Source organism: Mobula birostris, chromosome 7 (assembly GCF_030028105.1).
Source record: "Mobula birostris isolate sMobBir1 chromosome 7, sMobBir1.hap1, whole genome shotgun sequence".
NCBI lineage: Eukaryota > Metazoa > Chordata > Chondrichthyes > Myliobatiformes > Myliobatidae > Mobula > Mobula birostris.
The window spans coordinates 1,820,777-1,842,739 of NC_092376.1; the positions used below are offsets into that span (position 1 = coordinate 1,820,777).

Genomic DNA, 21,963 nt, shown 5'->3' on the forward strand with positions numbered 1-21,963 from the left:
CTGCAGACTCTCCGTTTCCTCAGCACTACCGGCCCCTCCACCTATCTTTGTATCATCAGCAAACTTAGCCACAAAGCCATCTATTCCATAATCCAAATCGTTGATATACAATGTAAAAAGAAGCGGCCCCAACACGGACCCCTGTGGAGCACCACTGGTAACCGGCAGCCAACCAGAATAGGATCCCTTTATTCCCACTCTCTGTTTCCTGCCAGTCAGCCAACGCTCTATCCACGTATGTAACTTTCCTGTAATTCCATGGGCTCTTATCTTGTTAAGCAGCCTCATGTGTGGCACCTTGTCAAAGGCCTTCTGAAAATCTAAATATACAACATCCACTGCATCTCCCTTGTCTAGCCTACTGGTAATTTCCTCAAAAAATTGTAATAGGTTTGTCAGGCAGGATTTTCCTTTAAGGAATCCATGCTGAGTTCTGCCTATCTTGTCATATGCCTCCAGGTACTCTGTAACCTCATCCTTGACAGTCGACTCCAACAACTTCCCAACCACCAACGTCAAGCTAACAGGTCTATAATTTCCTTTTTGCTTCCTTGCCCCCTTCTTAAATAGCGGAGTGACATTTGCAGTCTTCCAGTCCTCCGGAACCATGCCAGAATCTATCAACTTTTGAAAGATCATCGCTAATGCCTCCGCAATCTCCACAGCTACTTCCTTCAGAACACGAGGGTGCATTCCATCTGGTCCAGGAGATTTATCGACCTTTAGCCTATTCAGCTTCCTGAGTACTTTCTCTGTCGTAACTGTGACTGCGCACACTTCTCTTCCCTGCCACCCTTGAGTGTCCGGTATACTGCTGATGTCTTCCTCAGTGAAGACTGATGCAAAAATACTCGTTCAGTTCCTCCTCCATCTCCTTATCTCCCATTACAATTTCTCCAGTATCATTTTCTATCGGTCCTATATCTACTCTCACCTGTCTTTTACTCTTTATATACTTGAAAAAGCTTTTAGTATCCTCTTCGATATTATTTGCTTGTTTCCTTTCATAGTTAATCTTTTCTCTCTTAATGACCTTCTTGGTTTCCTTTTGTAAGGTTTTAAAGACTTCCCAATCCTCTGTCTTCCCACTAATTTTTGCTTCCTTGTATGCCCTCTCCTTAGCTTTAACTTTGGCTTTGACTTCTCTTGTCAACCACGGTTGCATCCTTTTTCCACTCGAAAATTTCTTCTTTTTTGGAATATACCTGTCTTGTACCTTCCTCATTTCTCGCATAAACTCCAGCCACTGCTGCTTTGCCGTCTTTCCCGCCAGTGTCTCTTTCCAGTCAACTTTGGCCAGTTCCTCTCTCATGCCACTGTAGTTTCCTTTACTCCACTGAAACACCGGCACATCAGATTTCGGCTTCTCTTTTTCTAATTTCACAGTGAACTCAATCATGTTATGATCACTGTCTCCTAAGGGTTCCTTCACCTCAATCTCTCTAATCACCTCCGGTTCATTACACAATACCCAATCCAGTACAGCCGATCCCCTAGTGGGCTCAACAACAAGCTGTTCTAAAAAGCCATCTTGCAGACATTCTACAAATCCTCTCTCTTGAGATCCAGTGCCGACCTGATTTTCCCAATCCACTCGCATGTTAAAATCCCCCACAATTATCATAACACTGCCCTTCTGACAAGCCTTTTCTATTTCCAGTTGTAATTTGTAGTCCACATCCCTGCAGCTGTTTGGAGGCCTATAAATAACTGCCATCAGAGTCCTTTTACCCCTGCTATTCCTTAGCTCAACCCATAAAGATTCTGCACCTTCCGATCCTATATCACCTCTTTCTAATGATTTAATATCATTTCTTACCAATAAAGCCACGCCTCCCCCTCTGCCTACCTTCCTATCCTTCCGATACACCGTGTATCCTTGGACATTCAGCTCCCAGAGACATGCATCCTTTAGCCACGTCTCAGTGATGCCCACAATATCATACCTGCCAATCTGTAGCTGTACAACAAGATCATCCACCTTATTTCTTATGCTGCGTGCATTTAAGTACGACACCTTAAGACCAGTATTTGATACTTTTTGCTTTGATTTCACTGCAACTTTATTGCATTGCAACTCATCCCAATGGCTACACATTTGCCCCATCACCTGCCTGTCTTTCCTGACATCTTTACTGCTCACTATCTTAGATTTATTTCTGTTTTCCCCTTCCTCCGCTCTATCATTCCGGTTCCCATCCCCTTGCCAAATTAGTTTAAACCGTCCCTAACAGCTCTATTAAACTTTCCCGCCAGGATATTGGTCCCCTTCGGGTTCAGGTGTAACTTGTCCTTTTTGAACAGGTCATACTTCCCCCCAGAAGAGATCCCAATTATCCAAGAATCTGAAGCCCTGCCCCCTACACCAGTCTCTCAGCCACGCATTCATCTGCCTGATCCTACTATTTTTGCCCTCGATAGCATGTGGCACAGGTAGCAATCCCGAGATTACTACCCTGGAGGTCCTGCTTCTCAGCTTCCTTCCTAACTCCTGGAAATCTCTCTTCAGGACCTCCTCCTTTGTCCTATCTATGTCATTGGTACCAACATGTACCAAGACAACTGGCTGCTCACCCTCCCCCTTAAGAATATTCAGGACCCGATCCGAGACATCCCATACCCTGGCACCTGGGAGGCAACACACCATGCGGGTATCTCTGTCAGGCTCACAGAATCTCCTGTCTGTTCCCCTGACTATGGAATCCCCCACGACTACCGCATTTCTCTTCTCCCTCCTTCTCTCCTGCACAACAGCGCCAGGCTCAGTGCCAGAGACCCAGTCACCGTGGGCGTCCCCCATCAGGTCATCCCCCTCAACAGCATCCAGAACAAGATATTTGTTGCTGAAGGGGACAGCCACAGGGGTGCTCTCCACTATCCAGGCATTTCCCTTCCCTCTCTTGACAGTGACCCAGTTTTCTGACCCCCTGTAGCCTAGGGATGACTACCTCCCTGTAGCTCCTGTCTATCACCTCTTCACTTTCCCTGATAAGCAGTAGGTCATCAAGCTGCAGCTGCAGATCCCTAACACGGTCTCTGAGGAGCTGCATCTCGGTGCACCTGGTGCAGATGTGGCCATCAGGGAGGCTGGAAGTCTCCCAGGATTCCCACATCTGACACCCTGAACAAAGCACTAACCCTGCAGGCATGCTATCTAATTCTACACGAATGAAACAGGAAAAATGTGTCTACTCACCCATTTACCTCGCCAAAGAGACAAACTTTTTAAACCGTTAGCTGTGAGAGCCCTGCTGTTCCTGTCTGTCCGGGCCGATTCGCGAAAGGGGTGGGGGGGGGGGAGAGAAAAAAGAGTTGGCGCTTCGCTCTAGCCTCTTCCCGTTTACCGCCAAAGCCCTACACTCTGCTACCGCTCACTCCGCTGCCTGCTCCGACAGCTGCCCGCTGTATTGGGTGGTCGCCTTTTTAAACTCTCCGCACGGTCCTGCCGACGTCACGCGCCTGCGCAGTCTCGCCCTTCTTGCACTCGAAGAAGTTTTGAAAAAAAAACAACTGCCTTCCTTCACAATTCAGCTCCCACGACGCTCTGTAGTCCCGATCCAAAGGAGAGCCGTTGGTAGCAACCTGCCTTTTTAAACTCTCCGCGCGGTCCTGCTGACGTCACGCGCCTGCGCAGTCTCGCCCTTCTTGCACTCGAAGAAGTGCATCCGCAAACTTACTCACCCATCCTTCCACCTCTTCATCCAGGTCATTTATAAAAATCACAAAGAGCAGGGGTCCCAGGACAGATCCTTGCAGTACTCCACTAGTCACCGATCTCCAGGCAGAATACTTTCCTTCCACTACTACCCTCTGCTTTCTTCCTGTAAGCCAATTTTTTATCCAAACGGCCAAGGTTCCACTGATCCCATGCCTCATGACTTTCTGGATGAGTCACTCGTGGGGGACCTTGTCAAATGCCTTGCTAAAATCCATGTAGACCACATCTACTGCCTCATCAATTTCTTTTGTTACCTCTTCAAAAAACTCAATTAGGCTCGTGAGGCACGACCTTCCCTTCACAAAGCCATGTTGGCTATCTTTGAGTAGACTGTACTTCTCCAAGTGCTCGTAGATCCTATCCTTAAGAACCCTTTCCAATAGTTTGCAGACCACTGACATAAGACTCACCGGTCTATAGTTCCCAGAATTCTCCCTATTACCTTTTTTAAACAAGGGAACTACATTTGCCATTCTCCAATCCTCCGGCACCTCCCCTGCAGCCAAAGAGGATTCAAAGATCATAGCTACTGCTCCAGCGATCTCTTCTCTCACTTCCCACAGCAACCTGGGGTATATCACATCCGGCCCCAGGGACTTATCAATCTTGATGTCTTTAAGAAGCTCCAACACTTCTTCCTTAATCTCCACATTGTACAGCACACAGGCCTGTTCTATTTCGACCTCACCCTGATCAAGGTCCTTTTCACTTGTGAATACTGAAGCAAAGTGTTGATTTAGGCCCTCCCCAACCTCCTCCACCTCCAGGCACATGTTGCCTTCTTTACCCTTTAGTGGCCCCACCTTCATTCTTGTCATCCTTCTGTTCTTCACATACGCATAGAACGCCTTGGGGTTCTCCTTAATCCTACATGCCAAGACCTTCTCATGCCCCCTTCAAGCTCTCCTAAGTTCTTTCTTAAGCTCCTTCCTGGCTACCCTATATTTCTCATGAGCCCCTCCTGCTTCCTGCTTCTTATATCTAACATGCTTCCTTCTTCCTCTTGACGAGTTGCCTCACGTGTTTCGTCAGCTACGGTTCCCTTTTCCTACCATTTTTTCCTTGTCTCAGTGGGACAAACCTATCCTGAACCCACCACAAGTGGTCCCTAAACTTCCTCCACATTACTTCTGTGCTTTCACCCTTGAACATCTGTTTCCAATTTACTCTCGCTAGTTCCTGCCTCATCCCTTCATAGTTAGCCCTTCCCCAGTTAAGCACTTTCCCATTTTGTCTGTTTTTATCCTTTTCCATAGCTATGCTGAAGCTAAGGGAGTTGTGGTCACTCTCCAGGTTCATTACCCAGAACTAGATCCAGTATGGCCTCTTCTCTCATCAGCTGGTCCACATACTGTGTCAGGAATTCTTCTTGAACACACCTGACAAATTCAGCCCCATCTATCCCCCTTGCAGTCAGGAGGTGCCAGTCAATATGAGGGAAGTTGAAATCACCCATAACCACAATCCTGTATTTTCTGAACCATTCTAAAATTTGCCTGCTTATCTGCTCCTCGGTGTCCCGAGAGCTATTTGGGGGCCTATAGACTACTCCCAGCACAGTGATTGATCCCTTCCTATTTCTGACTTCCACCCACACCGACTCAGTGGACACTCCCTCTGCAGCGTCCTCCCTTTCTGTAGCCATGATACTATCCCTGACCAGTAATGCTACTCCCCACCCCTTTTCTACCTCTCATCCTATTGCTTTTAAAACACCTAAACCCCGGTACCTGCATCAGCCAATCTTGCCTTTCCTCCAGCCAAGTTTCAGTAATGGCCACAACATCGTAGTTCCACGTACTGATCCATGCTCTAAGTTCATCGCCTTTATTCCTAATACTCCTAGCGTTGAAATAGACACATTTCAACCCCTCTAACTGGCTACATTCATATTTTGTCCCTTGCCTGTCCTTCCTCACCAACTCAGAACACACAGCATCATGCCCTTGTCCTTCCACCCTAATCTCTGTACTCACATTCTGATTCCCACCCCCCTGCCAAACTAGTTTAAACCCTCCCCAACAGCTCCAGCAAACCTGCCCGCCAGGATATTGGTCCCTTTCCAGTTCAGGTGCAGCCCGTCCTTTTTGTACAGGCCAGACCTTCCCCAGAAGAGATCCCAATGATCCAGAAATCTCCCCCTGCACCCTACACCAACTCTTCAGCCACACATTCATCTGCCATAACTTCCTGTTCCTACCCTCTCTGTCTTGTGGCACAGGCAGCAATCCTGAGATTACCACCCTTGAGCTCCTGCATTTTAACTTCTTTCCTAACTTCCTATATTCCTTCTTCAGGACCTCATCCCTACTCCTATCTATGTCATTGGTCCCCACGTGGACCACGACATCTGGCTGCTCACCCTCTCTCCTGAGAATACCGAGAACACGATCCAAAATATTGCGGACCCTGGCACCAGGAAGGCAACAGACCATCCGGGTTTGTCTGGGTCTCACCGAGGGAGGAGTGTGTGTTCATCTGGGCCTGGCCGAGAGAGAAGTGCATGTCTGGTAGTGTTTGGTGTTGTGTCTGTCTGGACATTTACATAAATATTGTTGTGTCGGCTGAATTGTTTAATGCTCTTGTAAGTGTTACTGTCATGAACAACGTTCATATTCCATTGTCCTTCAATTTCCTCTTTTTATTCAGTATATTTCTGGTGTTTTTCATTTCTTGATTTCTGTATGTTATGTGTGTTTGGAAAGTTAAGTAAGTTGTTCTTGCTTGTTTATCCTGTAATATTATATCCAGACGGTTATTATGGATTGTCTGATTTGTAATAACAGATTGGTCGTAATATAGACCATAAGACAAAGGAGCAGAAGTCGGCCATTCGGCCCTTCGAGTCTGCTCCGCCATTTTATCATGAGCTGATCCATTCTCCCATTTAGTCCCACTCCACCGCCTTCTCACCATAACCTTTGATGCCCTGGCTACTCAGGTACCTATCAATCTCTGCCTTAAATACACCCAATGACTTGACTTCCACTGCCGCCCGTGGCAACAAATTCCACAGATTCACCACCCTCTGACTAAAAAAATTTCTTTGCATCTTTGTTCTGAATGAGCGCCCTTCAATCCTTAAGTCATGCCCTCTCGTACTAGACTCCCCCACCATGGGAAACAACTCTGCCACATCCACTCTGTCCATGTCTTTCAAAATCCGAAATGTTGCCATGAGGTCCCCCCTCATTCTTCTAAACTCCAAGGAATACAGTCCAAGAGCGGACAAACGTTCCTCATACATTAACCCTCTCATTCCCGGAATAATTCCAGTGAATCTTCTCTGTACCCTCTCCAACATCAGCACATCCTTTCTTAAATAAGGAGACCAAAACTGCCCACAGTACTCCAAGTGAGGTCTCACCAGCGCCTTATAGAGCCTCAACATCACATCCCTGCTCCTATACTCTATTCCTGTAGAAATGAATGCCAACATTGCATTCGCCTTCTTCACCACCGACTCAACCTGGAGGTTAACCTTAAGGGTATCCTGCACGAGGACTCCCAAGTCCCGTTGCATCTCAGAACTTTGAATTCTCTCCCCATTTAGATAATAGTCTGCCCGTTTATTTCTTCTGCCAAAGTGCATAACCATACACTTTCCAACATTGTATTTCATTTGCCAATACTTTGCCCATTCTCCCAATCTATCCAAGTCTCTCTGCAGACTCTCTGTTTTCTCAGCACTACCAGCCCCTCCACCTATCTTTGTATCATCAGCAAACTTAGCCACAAAGCCATCTATTCCATAATCCAAATCGTTGATGTACAACGTAAAAAGAAGCGGCCCTAACACGGACCCCTGTGGAGCACCACTGGTAACCTGCAGCCAACCAGAATAGGATCCCTTTATTCCCACTCTCTGTTCCCTGCCAATCAGCCAACGCTGTATCCACATATGTAACTTTCCTGTAATTCCATGGGCTCTTATCTTGTTAAGTAGCCTCATGTGTGGCACCTTGTCAAAGGCCTTCTGAAAATCTAAATATACAACATCCACTGCATCTCCCTTGTCTAGCCTACTGGTCATTTCCTCAAAAAATTGCAATAGGTTTGTCAGGCAGGATTTTCCTTTCAAGAAACCATGCTGAGTTCTGCCTATCTTGTCATATGCTCCAGGTACTCCGTAACCTCATCCTTGACAATCAACTCCAACAACTTCCCAACCACCGATGTCAAGCCAACAGGTCTATAATTTCCTTTTTGCTTCCTTGTCCCCTTCTTAAATAGCGGAGTGACATTTGCAATCTTGCAGTCCTCCGGAACCATGCCAGAATCTATTGACTTTTGAAAGATCGTTGCTAATGCCTCCGCAATCTCCACAGCTACTTCCTTCAGAACACACGGGTGCATTCTGTCTGGTCCGGGAGATTTATCTACCTTTCGACTATTCGGCTTCTGAGTACTTTCTCTGTCGTAATAGTGACTGTGCACACTTCTCTTCCCTGCCACGCTAGAGTGTCCGGTATACTGCTGATGTCTTCCTCAGTGAAGACTGATGCAATATTCTCATTCAGTTCCTCCGCCATCTCCTTATCTCCCATTACAATTTCTCCAGCATCATTTTCTATTGGTCCTATATCTACTCTCACCTGTCTTTTATTCTTTATATATTTGAAAAAGCTTTTATTATCCTCTTTGATATTATTTGCTAACTTCCTTTCATAGTTCATTTTTTCCATCTTAATGACCTTCTTAGTTTCCTTTTGTAAGCTTTTAGAAACGTCCCAATCCTCTGTCTTCCCACTAATATTTGCTTCCTTGTATGCCCTCTGCTTTAACTTTGGCTTTGACTTCTCTTGTCAGCCATGGTTGCATCCTTTTTCCATTTGAAAATTTCTTCTTTTTTGGAATATATCTGTCTTGTACCTTCCTCACTTCTCACATAAACTCCAGCCACTGCTGCTCTGCCGTCTTTCCCACCAGTGTCCCTTTCCAGTCAACTTTGGCCAGTTCCTCCCTCATGCCACTGTAGTTTCCTTTACTCCACTGAAATACTGACACATCAGATTTCGACTTCTCTTTTTCAAATTTCACAGTGAACTCAATCATGTTATACAACAGGAGTTCTGCAGATGCTGGAAATTCAAGCAACACACATCAAAGTTGATGGTGAACGCAGCAGGCCAGGCAGCATCTGTAGGAAGAGGTACAGTCGACGTTTCAGGCCGAGACCCTTCGTCAGGACTAACTGAAGGAAGAGTGAGTAAGGGATTTGAAAGGGGGAGGGGGAGGGGGAGATCTAAAATGATAGGAGAAGACAGGAGGGGGAGGGATGGAGCCAAGAGCTGGGCAGGTGATTGGCAAAAGGGATATGAGAGGATCATGGGACAGGAGGTCCGGGAAGAAAGATTGGGTGGGGGGGGGAACCAGAGGATGGGCAAGGAGTATATTCAGAGGGACAGAGGGAGAAAAAGGAGAGTGAGAGAAAGAATGTGTGTATAAAAATAAGTAACATGGGGTACGAGGGGGAGGTGGGGCATTAGCGGAAGTTAGAGAAGTCGATGTTCATGCCATCAGGTTGGAGGCTACCCAGACGGAATATAAGGTATTGTTCCTCCAACCTGAGTGTGGCTTCATCTTTACAGTAGAGGGGGCCGTGGATAGACATGTCAGAATGGGAATGGGATGTGGAATTAAAATGTGTGGCCACTGGGAGATCCTGCTTTCTCTGGCAGACAGAGCGTAGGTGTTCAGCAAAGCGGTCTCCCAGTCTGCGTCGGGTCTCGCCAATATATAAAAGGCACACTCAAGTTGGAGGAACAACACCTTATATTCCGTCTGGGTAGCCTCCAACCTGATGGCATGAACATCGACTTCTCAAACTTCCGCTAATGCCCCACCTCCCCCTCGTACCCCATCTGTTACTTATTTTTATACACACATTCTTTCTCTCACTCTCCTTTTTCTCCCTCTGTCCCTCTGAATATACCCCTTGCCCATCCTCTGGGTCCCCCCCTGCCCCTTGTCTTTCTTCCCAGACCTCATGTCCCATGATCCTCTCGTATCCCTTTTGCCTATCACCTGTCCAGCTCTTGGCTCCATCCCTCCCCCTCCTGTCTTTTCCTATCATTTTGGATCTTCCCCTCCCCCTCTCCCTCCCACTTTCAAATCCCTTACTCACTCTTCCTTCAGTTAGTCCTGACGAAGGGTCTTGGCCTGAAACGTCGACTGCACCTCAATCATGTTATGATCACTGCCTCCTAAGGGTTCCTTCACCTCAATCTCTCTAATTACCTCTGGTTCATTACACAATACCCAATCCAGTACAGCCGATCCCCTAGTTGGCCCCAACAAGAAGCTGTTCTAAAAAGCCATCTTGCAGACATTCTACAAATTCTCTCTCTTGAGATCCAGTGCTGACCTGATTTTCCCAATCCACTCGCATGTTAAAATCCCCCACAATTATCATAACACTGCCCTTCTGACAAGCCTTTTCTATTTCCTGTTGTAATTTGTAGTCCACATCCCTGCAGCTGTTTGGAGGCCTATAAATAACTGCCATCAGGGTCCTTTTACCCCTGCTATTCCTTAGCTCAACCCATAAAGATTCCACACCTTCCTATCCTATGTCACCTCTTTCTAATGATTTGATATCATTTCTTACCAATAAAGCCACGCCTCCCCCTCTGCCTACCTTCCTATCCTTCCGATACACCGTGTATCCTTGGATGTTCAGCTCCCAGAGACATGCATCCTTTAGCCACGTCTCAGTGATGGCCACAATATCATACCTGCCAATCTGCAGCTGTACGATAAATCATCCACCTTATTCCTTATGCTGCGTGCATTTAAGTATAACACCTTAAGACCAGTATTTGGTTACCTTTTGCTTTGATTCCATTGCAACTTTATTGCACTGCAACTCATCCCAATGGTTGCAAATTTGCCCCATCACCTGCCTGTCTTTCCTGACATCTTTACTGCTCACTATCTTAGATCTATTTCTGTTATCCCCTTCCTCCGCTCTATCATTCCAGTTCCCATCCCCCTGCCAAATTAGTTTAAGCCCTCCCTAACAGCGCTATTAAACTTTCCCGCCAGGATATTGGTCCCCTTTGGGTTCAGGTGTAACTCGTCCTTTTTGAATAGGTCATACTTCCCCCAGAAGAGATCCCAATTATCCAAGAATCTGAAGCCCTGCCCCCTGCACCAATTTCTCAGCCATGCATTCATCTGCCTGATCCTACTATTCTTGCCCTCTCTAGTACGTGGCACAGCTAGCAATCCTGAGATTACTACCCTGGAAGTCCTGCTTCTCAGCTTCCTTCCTAACTCCCGGTTAACTGCATCTCGGTGCACCTGGCGCAGATGTGGCCATCAGGGAGGCTGGAGGTCTCCCAGGATTCCCACATCTGACACCCTGAACAAAGCATTAACCCTGCAGGCATGCTACCTAATTCTACAGGAATGAAACAAGGAAAAATAAGTCTACTCACCCACTTACCTCGCCAAACAGACGAACTTTTTAAACCATTAGCTGTGTGAACCCTGCTGTTCCTCTGTCTGTTGGTCTCTGACTCTAACCTGGATCAGACTTGAATTTATGGTGAAGTACGGTGTGTTTTATCAGTTTGTATTTTTAAGCAAGTTTTTGGTGAATGATGTTTGGCATTTGATTGTGCTTGTTTAAGTAATCAGATTGAGTTATGTTAGAGCAATTTTTAGGCTTAGTACATTTACACTTAGCAAATGACTTTGGCCTCCAGTCTTCGGCTCTGAGTATAGATTGTGTATTTAATTTGGAGTGCAGTTCTGAGCAATGGTTCCCTAAAAGCCGTGAACCCCAGACTAGACAATGCTGATTAAAATTCATCTGAATGGCTGTGGTGTGCTTGCAAATCGGGAGGTGTGAAGTGTAGTTTCAAAGAAAGCATTGTCGATACATTGTAAATATGGAATTGTCCTTTGATGTTTAGCACGTAAAATATCAAGCCCCACGTTGGGCCAGCCAGATTTTTTGACTGAAGGTATCTCCATATAATGCCTAATGTACCTTGTTTTGTTGAATAATGAAGCTGCTTTTGTACCTATCAGTTCTTTTCTCCGCTAGCTTCATTCACACAAGTTAAACTGCTGCAGGATCCTGTAATGTGTTGGATTGTTTCTTGTTTCTCTTGGCATTTTCTGCATGTGTCTTCTTGAATTTGTTGGTATTTTATGTATTTTTGATAGTTTTTTTTTTGTGTTAACCATCTGGTCCTGTGTTGCCATAAGAAACCCCTCTGTTTCTGAGAAGATGTCTCCTACTCTGAGTCAGGTGATTGGCGCTTCTTTGTCGATATCTGGTCTGCTCAGATCGTGGGGATGTTTTCCACGGGGGGGTCATGCTCTTCTACTGGTTGACTTTTTGTCCTGCAGTGATAATTTCTTTGTTTTTCTGGCTTGTGCTCTCATTTAGGTTTAGAGATGTGCACTTCTTATCAGAATTGAAATACTCTCATGGAGTGATGAATCCTTTTTTCATTGATGAAGATTTATCTGACTGTTGTAAATTTTTATGTCTGTTATTCCTTCTGTCCCAGGTAGTGTTACTCCAAGCGTGTTTGAGTGTACATCGTGTTTTCTAATAAAATTTCTCATTTCAGTTCTTATTTTTGTTTGTAAGTTTTCCAGATTTGTTGTGGACTAAGCTATTCTGCCAAAAGAATACATTAATATGGGTATAACAAAAGGGTTTATTGCCTTTGTTATTTTTTTACTTTGAGCTCTGTTTGCAGGAGTTTTGGAAGTCTTGAAGTGAATTCTGTTCAAAGTTTTCCCTTTATCACACTATGATCTGTTTTCTTTGCTTGTTGATATCGCTGATGCTTCCATGTTTCCTATTCATCCATCAGTTGTATCCTGCTGCTCGGTTTTATATTCTACTCGCTCTATTGCACCTTTCTTTAAGTTCAATGTTCTGCACTTATCCAGTCCAAAGCTCTTGTTTATATTTTTAGAAAATAGTTCTATTTGAATTGTGTTATCTTTACTGATGAAGGAGCTTGTCATTTCAAATCTGCCACGAGAAGGTGTGTCAAAGTATAATTTGGTTGTCTCTGTTCTCATCAGTAAATTAGATTATTATTATTACTATTATTATTATTTTTGTCTTTGTGACTGTTTTTCTGAAATTGTGACAATATTTGCTGTTTGTGCTATGTGCTGTGTGTTGTTGGTAATGTGTTTTGCTCCTTGGCCCTGGAAGAACACTGCTATATTCATGTGTGGTTGAATGATAATGGAACTTAAACTTGAAATTTGAGACCCCTGACTCTTCTGCACTCTCACTTTCCCCGTCACAGACTTCGTGGTGGACCAGAGCCAGGCGGTGAAGTTTGCCCTGGACATTGCCCGCGGCCTGGCCTTCCTGCACACCCTCGAGCCCCTTATCCCCCGGCAGTATGTCAATAGCAAGAGCATCATGGTGAGACCCCCATCCCTCTGTCAATGAATGGGCCCCTGGGTGGGGCTGGAGTGTCTGGTTATTGCAGGTGCAGCCATGGGCAGTTTTGGGTCCCTTATCTAAGAAAAGACGTGCTGGCGTTGGAGAGGGGTCCAAAGGAAGTTCAGGAGAATTATTTCAGAAATGAAAAGTATAATCTATGAGGAGTCTTTGATGGCTTTGGGCCTGTACCTGCTGGAGTTTAGAAGAAAGAAGATGGATCGCATTGAAACCTATCGAATATTGAAAGGCCTAGATAGTGTGGATGTGGAGAAGATGTTTCCTGTAGTGGGGGAGTCTAGGACTAGGGGACTGGGAGGGTGAGGAACAGGGATTTGGGGACGGATTGTATCAGCTCTCTGGGAACTGGGATGGTGGGGAACAGGGATTGGGAGTGGTTTGTACCAGTTCTCTGGGGACTGGGATGGTGAGGAACAGGGATTGCGGGTGATTTGTATCAGCTCTCTGGGGATTGGGAGTGGTTTTTGTCAATTCCCTGGGGACTGGGATGGTGGGGAACAGGGATTGGGGATTTTTTGTATCAGCTCTCTGGGGACTGGGAGGGTGGGGAACAGGGATTGGGAGTGGTTTGTATCAGCTCTCAGGGGACTGGGATGGTGGGGGTAAAGGATTGGGAGTAGTTTTTGTCAATTCCCTGGGGACTGAGAGGGTGGGGGAGGTGAAGTTAAAAGGGCAGACTCCACACCATGGTTTACCTGGGCTCTTTCTTGGCCAGGTGAGAAGGTATTAGTGGGTAGGGATGATGTCACCCAGCCCTCCCCACAGCATAGTTGCCTCTTTGGGGGGGGAGGGGGGGGGACCAGAGAGAGTACAGGGTAGGGGAGGTGAGCGAACAGGGAGAGTGTGAGGGAATGGGGGTGAAAGGGGGACTGGAGGAAGGGGCAGGTGGGGCATGTCCACAGCTCGGACATAAGGTTGACCCAGGGGTGCGAGCCATGACTGCTGGTAGATTCGAGAGGATGCTCAGGTGTTTGAAGAACTCACTGTGTGCCTCAGCTAAAGAGGAATGGGATCACAGCTGGACATGACTGGGGGCTGCCTTCCCCCCTTAGCCCCACTCCTGGCTGCTTTCTCTGAGAGAGGGCATCGTGGAATGTGGGACGGGCTCCCTCCCCCGCTCTGCCCTGTGTCACAGGAATGACTCTTTGTTCCCCACTCACAGATAGATGAGGATATGACTGCCCGGATCAGCATGGCTGACGTCAAGTTCTCCTTCCAGTGTCCTGGCCGGATGTATGCTCCTGCGTGGGTCGCTCCAGAAGGTGAGAATCAGCCACAGTGTTTGGTACTGTGTCCAGCTGGGGACCGGGTGGAAACATTTCATGGGAACATGACAGAGAGTGGGGAACAGCCACACCTCAAGTGAGGAACAGTGATCAAGGTAACAGCTGGAGATACGGAAGCGATTGAACGTGAGGCCTTTGAATGCAACAGCACTTAAACAGGACTTTTAGCCCAGTTAGTCCATGCCGAACTGTTATTTTGCTGAGTCTCATTGACCTGCACATGGACAATAGGCCTCCATTCCTTTCCCATCTATGTCCCTGTCCAAATATCTCTTAAATATTGAAACTGAACCCATATTCACCACTTCCACTGGCAGCTCGTTCCACACTTCTGTCACTCTCATGTTCCCCTTAAACATTTCACCTTTCACCTTTAACCCATGCCCTCTGGTTCTAGTTTCACCCAACCTCAGTGGAAAAAGCCTGTTTGCATTTACCCTATCACAAGTGTATCGATTCCTCAGAGATTCGGCTGGCACCCCAGGGTGCTGCAACTGAGGAGTTCAGGTTCAAGTTTAATTCTCATTCAACCATAGATGAATACCCATGAATTCAGCCAAATAAAACAGGGCCAAGGTGCAAAACACAGTACCAACGGTCATACACAACTCAAGGCATAAATCGCACATGTAAGATACAGTAAACAGTCACATTACAAAAAAATAAAGTGATGGGATTTATGCTCCTGTCAGTCCATGAAATGTGTGCAAGGTTGAGCAGTGCCTGAGGAGAGTGAGGCACAGTTAACGTCCCAGGTTGAAGCCCTGTTGTCAGACTGGGAATTGTGGGGAAGACATTGAGGGTGGGGCAGGGAGGTGTGGGGTGGACAGGATGGGGTTGAGGGGTAGTGTCTGACAGGGTTAGTGTGAGGGACTGTGGCATCGCTGTTTTGTGGATCTGGTTAAGGAAAAAATGAGGAGGCAGGGTCAGGGAGATGGAGGGGCTGTGGGGGGCGTCAGATCTGTTATGGAAACAGTCTTCAGAAGTGAATGTTGAAACAGGCCCTTTGGCCATTCGAGTCTATGCTGACCCTCAACACTTCCTTCTCCCCACAACTGGCCCCAGATTGCACCTCTCACCCACACCCTGGGGATAACATACAGCGGCCACTTAGCCCACTGAGCTGCGTGTTGTTGGGATATGGGAGGGAACTGTAGCCCCTGGGGGAAGCCCACATGTTCACAGGGAGAGCGTACAAGCTCCACACAGACAGTGCCCGAGCTGGGGATTGAATCCGGATGGCGCTGCCAGCTGCACCACTGTGCTGCCCAGAGGGGAAACGGTGGGAAGATGCCAGCGTTGCTGCTGAGGTGGTCATTCCCACCTTTCGATGTTCCAGGCCTTTTCGGCTCAGAGAGCTCACGCTGCCCAACTACCCCAATGACCCATCAGCCTTCTAACTCGTACACCTTTTGAATGTGGGAGGAAACCGAAGCACCCAGAGGAACCCCACACAGTCACAGAGAACATGCAAACTCCTTACAAACAGCGGTGGGAATCGTGCCCGGATTGCTGGCAATGTAAAGCGATGTGCTAACCACTACACTATTGTGCCACCCAACATCAGAGTAGCCTACAATGAGCATGTTGTGAGCCTTGGGAGATGAGACATCCCTGTCCCTCTATCCCATCGTTAGTGTGCTTGTCACTCTTGAGAGAGCTGGCTGGCTGGCTGAAACTCTGTTCCTGCCCCATTCCTGACTGCGGCCTTTTCCATCGTGCCTAGCCCTGCTTTCCTGTACACAGAATTGTTTCTGTCCTGTCTAACCCCGTCTTCCTGCTCACAGACCCATTCCTGTTCTGTCTAACCCCATCTTCCTGCTCACAGACCCATTCCTGTCCTGTCTAACCCCGTCTTCCTGTTCACAGACCCATTCCTGTCCTGTCTAACCCCGTCTTCCTGCTCACAGACCCATTCCTGTTCTGTCTAACCCCATCTTCCTGCTCACAGACCCATTCCTGTTCTGTCTAACCCCGTCTTCCTGCTCACAGACCCATTCCTGTCCTGTCTAACCCCGTCTTCCTGCTCACAGACCCATTCCTGTCCTGTCTAACACTGTCTTCCTGCACACAGACCCATTCCTGTCCTGTCTAACCCTGTCTTCCTGCTCACAGACCCATTCCTGTCCTGTCTAACCCCGTCTTCCTGCTCACAGACCCCTTCCTGTCCTGTCTAACCCTGTCTTCCTGCTCACAGACCCATTCCTGTCCTGTCTAACCCTGTATTCCTGCTCACAGACCCATTCCTGTCCTGTCTAACCCCGTCTTCCTGCTCACAGACCCATTCCTGTCCTGTCTAACAGTCTTCCTGCACACAGACCCATTCCTGTCCTGTCTAACCCTGTCTTCCTGCTCACAGACCCATTCCTGTCCTGTCTAACCCCGTCTTCCTGCTCACAAACCCATTCCTGTCCTGTCTAACCCTGTCTTCCTGCTCACAGACCCATTCCTGTCCTGTCTAACCCCGTCTTCCTGCTCACAGACCCATTCCTGTCCTGTCTAACACTGTCTTCCTGCACACAGACCCCTTCCTCGCCTGTCTAACCCCGTCTTCTGCTCACAGACCCCTTCCTGTCCTGTCTAACCCCGTCTTCTGCTCACAGACCCCTTCCTGTCCTGTCTAACCCTGTCTTCCTGCTCACAGACCCATTCCTGTCCTGTCTAACCCTGTCTTCCTGCTCACAGACTCATTCTAATCCTGTCTAACCCTGTCTTCCTGCACACAGACCCGTTCCTGTCCTGTCCAACCCCGCCTTCCTGCTCACAGACCCATTCCTGTTCTGTCTAACCCTGTATTCCTGCTCACAGACCCATTCCTGTCCTGTCTAACCCTGTATTCCTGCTCACAGACCCATTCCTGTCCTGTCTAACCCTGTCTTCCTGCACACAGACCCATTCCTGTCCTGTCTAACCCTGTATTCCTGCTCACAGACCCATTCCTGTCCTGTCTAACCCCGTCTTCCTGCTCACAGACCCATTCCTGTCCTGTCTAACCCTGTCTTCCTGCTCACAGACCCCTTCCTGCCCTGTCTAACCCTGTCTTCCTGCTCACAGACCCATTCCTGTCCTGTCTTCCTGCACACAGACCCATTCCTGTCCTGTCTAACCCCGTCTTCCTGCTCACAGACCCATTCCTGTCCTGTCTAACAGTCTTCCTGCACACAGACCCATTCCTGTCCTGTCTTCCTGCTCACAGACCCATTCCTGTCCTGTCTTCCTGCTCACAGACTCATTCTAATCCTGTCTAACCCTGTCTTCCTGCACACAGACCCATTCCTGTCCTGTCTAACCCTGTCTTCCTGCTCACAGACTCATTCTAATCCTGTCTAACCCTGTCTTCCTGCTCACAGACTCATTCTAATCCTGTCTAACCCTGTATTCCTGCTCACAGACTCATTCTAATCCTGTCTAACCCTGTCTTCCTGCTCACAGACCCATTCCTGTCCTGTCTAACCCTGTCTTCCTGCTCACAAACTCATTCTAATCCTGTCTAACCCTGTCTTCCTGCTCACAGACCCATTCCTGTCCTGTCTAACCCTGTCTTCCTGCTCACAGACTCATTCTAATCCTGTCTAACCCTGTCTTCCTGCTCACAGACCCATTCCTGTCCTGTCTAACCCTGTCTTCCTGCTCACAGACTCATTCTAATCCTATCTAACCCTGTCTTCCTGCTCACAGACCCATTCCTGTCCTGTCTAACCCTGTCTTCCTGCTCACAGACCCCTTCCTGCCCTGTCTAACCCTGTCTTCCTGCTCACAGACCCATTCCTGTCCTGTCTAACCCTGTCTTCCTGCTCACAGACCCATTCCTGTCCTGTCTAACCCTGTCTTCCTGCTCACAAACTCATTCTAATCCTGTCTAACCCTGTCTTCCTGCTCACAGACCCATTCCTGTCCTGTCTAACCCTGTCTTCCTGCTCACAGACTCATTCTAATCCTGTCTAACCCTGTCTTCCTGCTCACAGACCCATTCCTGTCCTGTCTAACCCTGTCTTCCTGCTCACAGACTCATTCTAATCCTGTCTAACCCTGTCTTCCTGCTCACAGACCCATTCCTGTCCTGTCTAACCCTGTCTTCCTGCACACAGACTCATTCTAATCCTGTCTAACCCTGTCTTCCTGCACACAGACCCATTCCTGTCCTGTCTAACCCCGTCTTCCTGCTCACAGACCCATTCCTGTTCTGTCTAACCCTGTCTTCCTGCACACAGACTCATTCTAATCCTGTCTAACCCTGTATTCCTGCTCACAGACCCATTCCTGTCCTGTCTAACCCTGTCTTCCTGCTCACAGACTCATTCTAATCCTGTCTAACCCTGTCTTCCTGCACACAGACCCATTCCTGCCCTGTCTAACCCTGTCTTCTGCTCACAGACCCCTTCCTGTCCTGTCTAACCCTGTCTTCCTGCTCACAGACCCATTCCTGTCCTGTCTAACCCTGTCTTCCTGCACACAGACTCATTCTAATCCTGTCTAACCCCGTCTTCCTGCTCACAGACCCATTCCTGTCCTGTCTAACCCTGTCTTCCTGCACAGACTCATTCTAATCCTGTCTAACCCTGTCTTCCTGCACACAGACCCATTCCTGTCCTGTCTAACCCCGTCTTCCTGCTCACAGACCCCTTCCTGTCCTGTCTAACCCCGTCTTCTGCTCACAGACCCCTTCCTGTCCTGTCTAACCCTGTCTTCCTGCTCACAGACCCATTCCTGTCCTGTCTAACCCTGTCTTCCTGCACACAGACTCATTCTAATCCTGTCTAACCCCGTCTTCCTGCTCACAGACCCATTCCTGTCCTGTCTAACCCTGTCTTCCTGCTCACAGACTCATTCTAATCCTGTCTAACCCTGTATTCCTGCTCACAGACTCATTCTAATCCTGTCTAACCCTGTCTTCCTGCACACAGACCCATTCCTGTCCTGTCTAACCCTGTCTTCCTGCTCAGACTCATTCTAATCCTGTCTAACCCTGTCTTCCTGCACAGAGAGCTGTTCCCGTGCTGCCTAACCCTATTTTCTCCACACATAGCCCTTCAGAAGAAGCCAGAGGAGATAAACCGGAGGTCGGCAGACATGTGGAGCTTCGCCATTCTCCTGTGGGAGCTGGTCACCCGTGAAGTGCCCTTCGCTGATCTCTCCAACATGGAGATTGGGATGAAGGTGAAGTGGGCAGCAGTGGTGTGGGAGATGAGTCCACCCCATAGGCAGACTCAGACACATCGATTTGGACACAAGTACACACGCACACACACAAACACGTGCACCATGCAGTGTGATATCTGGTTAATAGATGATGGGGAGGGTCACACTGTTATAGGGGCGGTACTGAGGGAGGGTCACACTGTGGGAGGGGTGGTACTGAGGGAGGATCACACTGGGAGGGGTGGTACTGAGGGAGGGTCACACTGTGGGGGGGTTGGTACTGAGGGAGGGTCACACTGTGGGAGGGGTGGTACTGAGGGAGGGTCACACTGTGGGAGGGGAGGTACCGAGGGAGGGTCACACTGTGGGAGGGGTGGTACCGAGGGAGGATCACACTGGGAGGGGTGGTACTGAGGGAGGGTCACACTGTGGGAGGGGTGGTACTGAGGGAGGGTCACACTGTGGGGGGGGTGGTACTGAGGGAGGGTCACACTGTGGGAGGGGAGGTACCGAGGGAGGGTCACACTGTGGGAGGGGTGGTACTGAGGGAGGGTCACACTGTGGGAAGGGTGGTACTGAGGGAGGATCACACTGGGAGGGGTGGTACTGAGGGAAGGTCACACTGGGGAGGGTGGTACTGAGGGAGGGGTGGTACTGAGGGAGGGTCACACTGTGGGAGGGGTGGTACTGAGGGAGGATCACACTGGGAGGGGTGGTACTGAGGGAAGGTCACACTGGGGAGGGTGGTACTGAGGGAGGGTCACACTGAGGGAGGGGTGGTACTGAGGGAGGGTCACACTGTGGGAGGGGTGGAACTGAGGGAGCGTCACACTGTGGGAGGGTGGTACTGAGGGAGGGTCACACTGAGGGAGGGGTGGTACTGAGGGAGGGTCACACTGTGGGAGGGGTGGAACTGAGGGAGGGTCACACTGTGGGAGGGGTGGTACTGAGGGAGGATCACACTGGGAGGGGTGGTACTGAGGGAAGGTCACACTGGGGAGGGTGGTACTGAGGGAGGGTCACACTGTGGGGGGGGTGGTACTGAGGGAGGGTCACACTGTGGGAGGGGAGGTACCGAGGGAGGGTCACACTGTGGGAGGGTGGTACTGAGGGAGGATCACACTGTGGGAGGGGTGGTACTGAGGGAGGATCACACTGGGAGGGGTGGTACTGAGGGAGGGTCACACTGTGGGAGGGGCGATACTGAGGGAGGGTCACACTGGGGAGGGGCGGTACTGAGGGAGGGTCACACTGTGGGAGGGGTGATACTGAGGGAAGGTCACACTGGGGAGGGTGGTACTGAGGGAAGGTCACACTGGGAGGGGTGGTACTGAGGGAGGGTCACACTGTGGGGGGGGTGGTACTGAGGGAAGGTCACACTGGGAGGGGTGGTACTGAGGGAGGGTCACACTGTGGGAGGGGTGATACTGAGGGAAGGTCACACTGGGAGGGGTGGTACTGAGGGAGGGTCACACTGGGAGGGGTGGTACTGAGGGAGGGTCACACTGTGGGAGGGGTGGTACCGAGGGAGGGTCACACTGAGGGAGGGGTGGTACCGAGGGAGGGTCACACTGTGGGAGGGTGGTACCGAGGGAGGGTCACACTGTGGGGGGGGTGGTACCGAGGGAGGGTCACACTGTGGGAGGGGTGGTACCGAGGGAGGATCACACTGGGAGGGGTGGTACTGAGGGAAGGTCACACTGGGGAGGGTGGTACTGAGGGAGGGTCACACTGAGGGAGGGGTGGTACTGAGGGAGGGTCACACTGTGGGAGGGGTGGTACTGAGGGAGGATCACACTGGGAGGGGTGGTACTGAGGGAGGGTCACACTGAGGGAGGGGTGGTACTGAGGGAGGGTCACACTGTGGGAGGGGTGGAACTGAGGGAGGGTCACACTGTGGGAGGGGTGGAACTGAGGGAGGGTCACACTGTGGGAGGGGCGGTACTGAGGGAGGATCACACTGGGAGGGGCGGTACTGAGGGAGGGTCACACTGTGGGAGGAGCGATACTGAGGGAGGGTCACACTGGGGAGGGGCGGTACTGAGGGAGGGTCACACTGTGGGAGGGGTGATACTGAGGGAAGGTCACACTGGGGAGGGTGGTACTGAGGGAAGGTCACACTGGGAGGGGTGGTACTGAGGGAGGGTCACACTGTGGGGGGGGTGGTACTGAGGGAAGGTCACACTGGGAGGGGTGGTACTGAGGGAGGGTCACACTGTGGGAGGGGTGGTACCGAGGGAGGATCACACTGGGAGGGGTGGTACTGAGGGAAGGTCACACTGGGGAGGGTGGTACTGAGGGAGGGTCACACTGTGGGAGGGGTGGTACTGAGGGAGGATCACACTGGGAGGGGTGGTACTGAGGGAGGG

General features: G+C 49.4%; 1 protein-coding gene across 2 annotated transcripts in view; it reads left to right on the forward strand.

Annotated features, from left to right (window-relative positions):
• ilk (integrin-linked kinase) overlaps positions 1-21,963 on the forward strand; it is a 122,486-nt gene that overhangs the window by 96,579 nt on the left and 3,944 nt on the right. For both annotated transcript variants that reach the window (XM_072262426.1, XM_072262428.1), the window contains exons 10-12: positions 13,009-13,130; positions 14,332-14,431; positions 19,482-19,612. In XM_072262426.1, coding sequence (XP_072118527.1) covers positions 13,009-13,130; positions 14,332-14,431; positions 19,482-19,612 — 353 coding nt within the window. The remainder of the gene's footprint in view (positions 1-13,008; positions 13,131-14,331; positions 14,432-19,481; positions 19,613-21,963) is intronic.